This window comes from Teleopsis dalmanni, chromosome X, assembly GCF_002237135.1.
Source record: "Teleopsis dalmanni isolate 2A chromosome X, ASM223713v2, whole genome shotgun sequence".
Classification (NCBI taxonomy): domain Eukaryota; kingdom Metazoa; phylum Arthropoda; class Insecta; order Diptera; family Diopsidae; genus Teleopsis; species Teleopsis dalmanni.
In genome coordinates this window covers 85,546,645-85,557,295 of record NC_051848.1, presented here as the reverse complement: position 1 = coordinate 85,557,295, position 10,651 = coordinate 85,546,645, and the positions used below count along the sequence as shown (strand labels likewise).

At 30.3% G+C, this 10,651-nt stretch overlaps 1 protein-coding gene across 2 annotated transcripts; it reads right to left on the bottom strand.

The window, feature by feature from the left end:
- Positions 1 to 2,502, bottom strand: LOC119661971 (protein pxr1-like). Of its 2 annotated transcripts, none has more exons than XM_038071498.1 (2): positions 2,263 to 2,502; positions 1 to 593 (listed from the first exon to the last, which is right to left on the bottom strand). In XM_038071498.1, exon 2 carries the CDS (start codon positions 584 to 586, stop codon positions 158 to 160), a length of 429 nt encoding a protein of 142 aa, XP_037927426.1. In that variant the 5' UTR covers positions 587 to 593; positions 2,263 to 2,502; the 3' UTR covers positions 1 to 157. The 2 variants fall into 2 exon arrangements, with proteins under 2 accessions (XP_037927426.1, XP_037927427.1); XM_038071499.1 differs by lacking the exon at positions 2,263 to 2,502 and adding an exon at positions 1,079 to 1,135.
- Between the last annotated feature and the right edge of the window lie 8,149 nt (positions 2,503 to 10,651).

Sequence of the window (10,651 nt, the reverse complement as noted above, 5' to 3'; positions counted from 1 at the left end):
ACTTTCAAATATAGAGAGAATAGAGCAGATAATAATTGTATGCTTTAAAACAAAATTTTTTTCTATTCAAAAATATGTCAATCACTTTTTACATTTTCTTGTATTTACATATTAATATTTATCACAATTGATGGTTTTTAGAATCGGTTTTACCAACTCAAGTGTTGCTATCGACAGACGCTTCATCTTCACTTACATCTATCGGTTTTCCATCTTCCTCCTTATCTTTTTCTTTTTCGTCTTCCTCTTCTTCTTCTATTTTTTTTATTTCTTTTGCTTCTTTTTTGTCTTTTTTTTCGCCTTTCTCTTCTTCTTCCATGGATGGCTTATCACAAAGTCTGTGCAATTCAATAAGATAATCTCTTGTAGGACCCACGTGACTTGTTTTCTCCTCATCATCATCTAGATACTCATCGCTGTCATCAGAGTTTTCTTTAAACAATATTTCTTTTCGCAGCTTCTCATCTCTTTTCATTTGAACTTCAAGTTTTTTTTTCATATGCTGCAACCCATTTAAAAATTTCTTGTGGTAATCTTCTTCTTCGGATTCTTCTTTATCTTCTTTATTTTTTTCCCAAAAATCCATTGTATAACTGTACAAAGAGAAATATGCTGTAAATTAAAATTCCGTGATCAAATGGAAACATAAAATTGTCTTAATATAGATACATAAGTGAGAAGTCTGAGAACCACAAACTAAATACAGCGACCGCTATTTTAAGTAGACGACATATTTTAAGTAAATTGGACCCGAAACTTAGGATTAGCATGAAATTGCACGATTTGGACAGTTATCATTTTAGGAGATCATTTGTTGAACAGAACTTTCACTATCTTTTTACAGAAGTGTACAGGATAATACATTCATTCCCATTATAGTTTTATATGATTTTGCATCAATATAATTGATTGATTTTAGAAGAAAGACTAGATGCTCATGAATAGATTCTTGTTTAGTTCGTATTGCCATAGGTTGTTTAGATTGGTCTCTTACACATCTCAATATAAAGCTATTTAATCAGATATGGGTAAAGAGCAAATATTGTTAATGTGTAATTTATAAATATTGTGTTCTTACATTGAAATCTCACGAAATTGTTTCCTTAACTTTTAAAGCAGGTATACAAAAATTGTTAATAATAGTTAAAATTAAAATCTGATAATTAAATATTTTTTTAATAACTAAATAATTTCTAGCCTTCTTATACTAACATTTTAAAAAGATATATACTGCAAGGATATTGTGTACATGAGAAGTGAAAAAGTTGAAAGATTAAGATTGGCACCACATCAGTGCCTATTAATCTCTATTAATCTACTAATCTACTTGCTCACTAATGTGGGTGAGCTAGTCGTAGGGTTTCACAGATCTGGTTGATCACTAATATTTTTCAATATACTACAAAATCAGGAGATTCAACGATGTGTGCGAGTGGTCTTTCTAAAATAAGAATAAATCTAACAATCTTATTAATAGGTTCTGTAAAGATATTGATTGCGTAATGAGTTTGCTTATGAGTCGATGTCGCCTAGAAAATCATGTCATGACTGAATATTTTTTATAATGATTCTTTCCAAAGCTTTACGATGGGAGAGTGTTTTATATCTGTTCTGCCACTAAAATTCATATTTTAAACGATAACCCATTAGCCAAACTGAATTGCTAAAATTGCTATTATAACCAAATCTAAAATGTGAATGAAAATGGGAAACTTGAACTTCTCTGTAGCATCACAAAAAACCGATTTATAAAGACGCATAAGATACAAGTGACTCAATAACTTAAATGCGCACTTATTGAGTAGAAATTGTGCTGTTTGGGTTCAAAACTAATATGAAATAGATCTATATTATAATTCGTGCATAAACAAAATTGTTGAATTCAAGGTAAATGAAAACTCTAAACTCAATTGAAACAGGATAACATCCACGAAAATAACAAGGTTGATATGGTTTATAGCCTAGAGGTGAGTGAACTATTTTCCTTTAAATCAAAAATTATACTGCAGTCAATATAATTAAAGAGAGTCAGAGAAGAATGATTACTAATTTTTGAATATGTGAAGTAAACGCTCTCGAATTGGAAGTCATTTATCGTAATATCTGTGAGACAAGTAGTTACAGCAAGCAAAGAGGTCACATCCATCTAGACAACTGCATTAAAAGTACAGACAATACAATATTAAAATTTTATAATACTAAATAAATTAATAAATCGAATAATAAATAAAAAATTTGCAATAAAACGTCATTAATTCTTACCAGAACGCAGTATATCACAATTTTCTCTCTTGCGAACAAAATACTATTAATATAATCCGACTTTAGTACTCATAGGAACTCACATACTCATTTTTCAGTACTATGAAATACTTGCAGAAATTTGTTAATCAACAATTTAAGCAAACTGGTTCTTTATATAAATCAGTTTAAAAATTTTAATAAATATATTACAACTATTTGCAATTATATAAAGCAAAAGCCATTCCAAGTGTTTCGTACTGAAATATGGTATCTGAAATTATATATCTTATAACTGACAATTGTTTTTTAAAATATATTTCAATGCTGACTTAATCTTTAAAAAAAATTAGTAACATTCTCTCATCATAAATCAAAAGTGATCATGTCTTTTAAAATTGTAGTATTTCGTTTAATATAGATTCTTAAATTATAAACAATTTCCTATTAATGATAAGTTAATGATAAGTTATAGCAATGACAGATATGGTCGTCTGGTCTCAATACCAATCGTAATTAATTTTTTTTATATTTAAGTTATATGCAATCGAGTTTTCAAATTTTTATATCCAAGCAAAAATCAAATAAACTAGGCCTATTCATAGTTGAAATTGATTAAAGATAGATATAGTTGGGATATTATGGGATATTATCTTAAAATAATCAAGCGAAATAAGTTAAGCAGAAGGTTTCCTTTTGGCAAATACAAGCAGACGTGAAAAATCTCCATTTTAATGGTTTTATTAAACCTTTAATCCAATAAATATATATAAAAAACTAGAAATAACACAATATGTTAATTTTTTTGCCGCGAGTGATGCGTCTTTATGACTAAAAGAAACTGTTTAAAAATTGGACTGATTCGAATAGCAAAGAAAAGACAAGGACAAACATTTATTTAGTTTATTAAAATTTGGCTAACCATACAACGCTGTTTCGAGTATTCATCAGTGGTCTTAGGAAATATTCGAATTTCTTCATCATGCCAGACACAATATTTCATTAAATAACAGAATAATTTTAAAATATTTGAGTAGAACATTAAGTTTTACTTCTCACATCAGCATAGCAAAGACATAATTGGATACAATTTGTTTATTGTATGCATCAAGTTTATTTTTAATAATCAGAAATAATATTCACAATATTTTAATGACTTTTATGAATATAGATCAACTAAGGTACCACATTCTATTTAAAAAAAATAAAATCGTTTGTGTTTGGAAATTTTTAATACTCAACATAGTCACTTCCCCTCCGTAAACGTGGTGGATAACGACTGTTTGTAAAGAAAACGGACTGGCTGTCGTGTCTTGCCTTCTCATTCAACTTTGTTCAACGGGAAATTGTTATCCTTCACACAAAAGCACTATTGTGCAAATTTCCCTTTCAGCTGCTTTCAAATTCCCATATTTTAGGTGCTAACAAATGACTGAAAGTCATGAAACATTCAGTTATGCTTCAACTGAGCATGCAAATGGACGCACATGGCGTATGAGTAACATTTTTGTATTTTTTAATTAAAATCCTCTTTCAAAATCAAACGAGTTCTGCTCGTTGACTTTGTTGACTGCATTCCAATTAAAAATTCATTTAAGAAAATTTAATGCAATTACAAAGAGACCGAAGCATTTGATAAATATTTGCATAAGCTGTTTTGGGTTAATTGTGAAACTTACACTTCCTGTAGGGGTATTCATTAGCAGTTCGTACGTAGCCCGCTGCAGTTGTTTGGTTGTTTGGTTGTTTGATTGTTTGTTTTTAAAGTGCAGCGCAATACACACATAACATAAGGTAGGTGTATGCATTATTTAACTACTGAGACCAGTGTTTAGCACTGATTGAAATTGAAATAATTTAAGGAAATATTAATATGTTTAGCACAATGATAGCTTGAGGATGTGTTTTATTCGTTGTGTTCAAATGAAAAAGAACTATTCACTTCTGCTTCGTAAAGCTTATTTTATTGTTAAATATTTACTTAAAATGTTCTTGAACTATTATTTGCACAAATTTATATATATACGGATAAATAACTTACGAACTTATGCGAAAGCTATGTAAAAATATTTTCCAATAATGCCGAAAACAACAGCAACAAAATGCAAAATTGGGTTTGCAAAGTTAATAAAGTTTTTCTCGGGGCTTCTTTGTGTTCAAATCTATTGTTGAATAATATTTAATAATATAAAAATTCTATTGATAAAAGCATGCAGAATTAAGCTCAGCATGTACGCTCAGATTATGCACATGGAATGGCTACTGAATTTTTTTTAATTGTTGAATAGTTATTGAAATAGTTGTTCACAGTTATTTCATTGCTTCGAAGCTTAATTAAAAAAAAAGTATCTCATACTTAATTATGAGATACTTATGAGATAATTATACACATTGTTTATAACTTAAACCACTTTTGTTTAAAACTTTTAGATGCAGTTTATGAAATTTCTTAATGAGAAATAACAAATAAAATTAGCGCCCACAAGGCTGATTTGTATTTTTTTTTTTTGTTTCAAAAGATTTATTTGCTGCTCCATTCTACGTGCAAATTAATATGATTATTTCCATTTTTATTGTTGAAACAACTACATGCTTTCCCATAAGGGATATTTTCGAATTCATATTTTAAACACCGCTGTAGAGGTTAATGATGCGTAATTAAGTTCACATGGAATTTTTCCTTCTCAATTGGTCTCTGGTCAAATTGAAACATTTCATTTAAAATTTAAAAAGTCAATTATAATCAATGATTTACTGATGTATTTGCGAGCTTTATGAAACTCAATTTTTCCAACAAATAGTTTCATTATCGTTCATAAAAAAGACGAGTGCATCGTATAATACATAAAAGTATAGTGAATTTATTTATGAAGAATGTTCTTAAACTGCTTTTCTTTATAAATGCATTATTTACTTATTTAGAAAAACCCAAGATTATCCAATTTATGCGGTATTTTAATTCTAAGCTTAGGCCCTAGGTTCTCCTCGATCATTCAAATAATTTCACAAGCAGACCAAACACTTCCGTTGTGCTTTTAATTTCGGTAATAAATTTTATAAAATATATTTATATGTTTAGCATTGCAATAACCATCATTCCAATTGTACGCTATTTCATATAAGAAGACTTCTTATTGTAAAGTGCTAAACGGAACTCTACGGGATATAAATTTAGCCATGATTGATGTAGTTGCACAAAAACACTGAAATGCTTACAACTACTTTTCAAACCCAACAACCTTAGTGCGAAGAACAGAAAGCTGATCTACAGCCAGATAATTAGACCAGCACTACTTTATGGCTGTGTCGCGTATAGCAAACGGCAAATTTTGCAGGTGTAACTATGGTAAGGTTTGGTTAGTGTGGTCTGACTTTATTTCTGAAATTCTATCTAAACTTCTAAGTTTTAATATTGAAATGGGTAAAAGTCTTGATTTTAGTTTAATGGAATGCATGTGTTTCTGTTTATACTCTTTTATATATATAATTTTTATTGTTAAACTTTTTTTTTGACTTCCATGTATCCAAGATATTTTGCTGCTTTCATATATAGGACGTTCTTTCTCTGATTGTTAAGGATTGGAATCCATCCAAAATAAGGTGATAGTTGAATCAGAAAAACTCAGAAAAAAACGAACACGATGAGTGCGAAAAGCGTCATAAATTCGATAAATTATTTCTTGAAAAATTCTACAATGACGAGTTTCATAAAATTTGAGAAAACTTTTTCATTAAGTCTCACAATGTGTATTAGGATGTCCCTTATATGGGTGAAAAAAATTTTTTTTAGATATGCATACCTCCTGTTTCTTTTTAAACTACCCAGACTTACTTAAATAAAAAATTTCATCTTCCTACGTCAACGTTAACCTGTGCCGACAGTACTCTGAAGATTTTGAAAACTGCTGTTTTTAACCCTTTCCGTTATATACCTAAATCAATGGATATATTAAAATTTTTATGAAATAATTATTAAAAGAAGATAAAATTACAGATCAGTCAGGATATTTTCTTTTTTGCATCTCTTTTTTACAGTCTGGATACAGATTTCTATGCTCCTGAACACAGCGCAGCAAAAATTGCTTCTTCTCCTCCTTTGCAGTGATCAAACCAAAAAAATCTTATATAAGTTTTACAGCTCTTTCAGCCGTATCATTAACTGTCCTTAAGGGAATCACTTTCCTTTTCGCCTCCAAATAGGCAACATCTTCATCCCATGTAGAAATGGGTCTCTGGAGGAAATCTTTATCAATTTTTAATCGAGAAAATAAATTTGTGCTCTTGACAGATGAAATGTATCTCTTCCCAGAATTATACGAACTCTCTCTTTAGAAACTCACTACATTGTTCGTTTTGATTTGTTCATTAACTTTATGATCAAAAATGATGCTTTGGAGATCAATTTGTCAACAGAGTCATATTCCTTAAGCCTCTTTAAAAAGCACAAATCTTAATTTAGTGGCTTTACCGTCAGACTATATCCAAGCTATGGTTTTACATATAAAACCGCAATGAATATACAGATGTCTTGAAATACTCGCTTATCTTTGTCGCTAATTTTGAACTGGGATTGCGACAAACATATCTTTAAAGAGTAAATAGCTCTAGCCATTCACCTTGCTTGATGCACCGCTCCAAGAGGTCTTATTTTAAATTTTTTTTTCGCTGTCTCCTCCTAAGAAAGTAATAGATAGTTTAATTAGTTCCCAATAATCTTCACATCCAATGGTTTTTTGCAGTTCTTGATTATAAAATGTGAACAAATCTTTTATTGTTGTATTACAAAAATGTCTTGTGACGTTATCGGTATATGTTTCAATGGCAGCAGGATTAATAGTTTTCCAGTTATCTCTAAACTTTTTGAACAGTAAGATATCGGGGCTACTTGTGACCAGTTCATAAACGTCATGGCCGCAAGCAAAGAATAGTATTTCCCTGTTTAGTTTTTGTTCTAAAAGTACACAAGCTCCTTTCAGTCGCCCTATATTAGACGCAGTTGTGTCACAGTACATTATTTGTACTTTGTCATCGAAGTTTCAGTCATAAAGTGCGTTCAACACAGCTCCAGCTTGAGCCTGGTCGGAAGAGCTTTCCAGTTTAAGTACAGCTAGAAATTTTTTCTTTTTTGCAAATGAAATTAGAATTGGCAGGCGTTCTTCTGTACAACTTCTTACGTCAAGTCCACTGAACGGTCACCATTTCAGGCATATTATTCTGAAAATCTAATAGATTTCGCTCTATCTTTTTGACTCTGCGTGCGAATACGTTGAATAGACGATTTGATTTCGCTCTATCTTTTTGACTCTGCGTGCGAATACGTTGAATAGACGATTTGTTTATCGGAAAATCATCACAGCTAAGATCTAGTGCTTCTTCTACAATCTGAAGTAACATATATAGACAGAACAGTTATGTTTTCGCCTGTAGTTAGAATTCTTAAAAATTAATTGTATGAAAATGTGGTTTTAAAGTTTACTTGCAAAATTTGTGTAAAGAATACAATTGTTCAATTATTTCCGGTTGCTGTAATGTTTCCAGTATAATGGAATGGGTATCTCTGATGTCGTATACCACAATACCGTCAAAAATATTGTTGTTCTCACAAATCGTCGATTGATATTAATGTTATGATTTTATTTCAAAGCAATTTTTGGTTTTGTATAAAATTAATCCTTTTCACTATGGAAGATAATATTCTTTATGTTTTCATAAAAGTTATGACAGGCCCCACAATATCCTCAAATCTTATATAAAAAAATTTTTAAAAATTTGTTGAACTCTTTGAGAAAAAATAACAATATCTTTTTCACATTCTAAAACATATTTAAAAATTCATATAAAATTCATTTTGATCTTTAAACACAACAATGTAATCGCCCTTATTATAAGGTAATTTGTTATAATAGCTACTATTGTAAATTTTAAAATCCTACAGATGTGTACGAACAGGTCCACAGGAGTGCATTACAGAAGGATAATATGTTAAAATGTGATGCTTCAGCCTTAAGTCCTCATTTAATAGATGCATAAATAGCCAGTTATGCTCTTCCGTCTTTATAGTAAGACTGGATAATAACTGTCAGTTACTTCAAAGCACATAACGATGTCAATAATTTCAATAAGGTTCAAAATTAACTCCCATAACTTAACATTGGGGAGCAACAAGTCGCATATCATTAAAGGTAAATCCATACTTAAAGTAAGAATCTCATTTGCTGACATTTTTAAATGTTTACTGGTTAAATGATTTACACTAATTTCGCTAGATATATTACCTAATCGTAAGTGAGGACACTACATAAACCGCAATGGCATACTCCTTCCAATACATCAAGCGTTGTATCTACTGCTTCATTTTCAATAACATTGAAAGAAACAAACACATTCCTCCAAAATACCAGTAGATTTTGAATGGTGTAAATTCATATCGTGATTATAATTTTAGTTGGTTCTTAATATAAGTGAATTTACACTGAATAATTTCATTGCGAATAATAATCGCAAATCCGGATGTTCGAAAACTCCGGATTCACAAAAATCCAATTTTTTTTCAATCCGAATACGAACAGCACTAGTTCATAGTAGAGCAATGGGTCACTGATGTTGTTTTTGTTTGTAATGTTATGACTGAGGGTATCGCCCTCTATGTCATGCATATGACCAGCGATTGAATTAGAATTTTGCATATAAGGTCTTACTCATATTATTTGCCAATGTTGATTTGTTAGAAAAATGATATTTTAAAGTATTTCTGACTTTGAAAGCTAATGTATGCGTATCTTTATTATTGTGCATTATTTAATATTGACCAAATCGACCGTTGTTAAAAGTATAAGTAAAATTTGGTCATTATAACAAGAAATGATAATAATTGAACTAAATAGCGAGTATAGAAGCAATAAACTTCATTATGAAAAATGTTCCTCCAACTGAGTCCCAATTAAATTTTAAGATCAAATGTTATGCGAGTCCTGAAAACAACAAAGACAAATACTTCTGTCCGCGTTAATTAGCGCTTTGTGTGTTAAAATGAGGGTTATTAGGTCAAAGGTTTATCTTAATTAAATGTAGTGCATTTCTATGAAGGCAATACGCAGATGGATAAATTAATTTTCATATATACGTGTGGATGTCCTTTAATGTGACGGTGAAGGTGACGGTGACGGTATGCACATGCTTACAGTTTAAACACAAATTTAAATTGATCAGCACAATGTGGTGCACTACGGTGCAATGTCCGCATAGGACTTGCACATAATGTAAACGTTTTAGTTGGAAGTTCCTATGCGATTATTTGTGCAAATGAACTTAAAACTATTACAACAACTGTAAAAACATTAGCAAGTCATACACGAGATATTATACACACACAGCGTAGGTATTGGAACAATTTCGAAATGCAGTTAATCGAAAATTGCATACAAAATAATAACGCTGGATGGTTTGAAAGCCAATTGCTTTATGCCATTCCATATTAATGAGTCTAGCTCACAATGTGATGCAGTTGCATATAACGTATCCTTTTGCATAGTGGCACACAACAATGTGGATATTTAGACTAACACACGACTCTCTGCTCAGCAAGGCTTAATAGGCGAATAAGGCTACTTCTTTATATGGCTACTCAATCAATACTTCTTTCACATAACATACATAGTTAAGTGATTCATTTTCTGCGCAACAATCAAGTCGTATTTCTTCAGTTATTATTGTTGCCAGTTATTATATACGAAAAAGCAACTTAGTTTGAACCGACGTTACATTTATAAAAATATTTCATTCGAATAATTTATATTTAACCAACTCAAACTTATAATGACGAGAGTATTACCATTGCTATTAAAAAAAATCAATCTCTGAGACAAAAGGAAATAAGTTTTTCAGGAATTAGTGCCGTACTTAGAGGCAAGTACGTTTTTGAAAACTAATAAAATAATAAAAAATTAAACTTCAGGTATCCCTGCTTACTATACTCAAATTAATTAAACAGCAAAACTTTAAATAAACGAATGATTAATTAACATTCAGTTCAAATAAGAGCTGCCCAGATCAGTATATAATTAAAAATATGTGATTTGAAGCCTTGTTCTGAAGAAAACTGATTATATGATTATCTGATGATTATAAAGCTGAAGGTGATTATCGATTTAAAAACACTTATTTTATTATTAAATTTCTCTCTTAGGCTGCTCGACTATAGTTAGTACACTACCATAATTCTTATATGAAGTTGACATACTTAAAATGCTAATGGAATAAATAAGAAAGCAAAATATATAACAAAGGATCTGTGGACATTTCGTTGCTTGAAAAAACATATCTAATTCAATAGAAAACTGAATTTAACAATATGCATGACTATTCACATCTATCTTTTCTTTCTTAATATCCATTTCCCCCAGTGGTGCAT

What these genes read in the sequence shown, in the direction of transcription:
- LOC119661971 (XM_038071498.1), bottom strand. Translation starts at nt 586, where the DNA reads ATGGATTTTTGGGAAAAAAATAAAGAAGATAAAGAAGAATCCGAAGAA.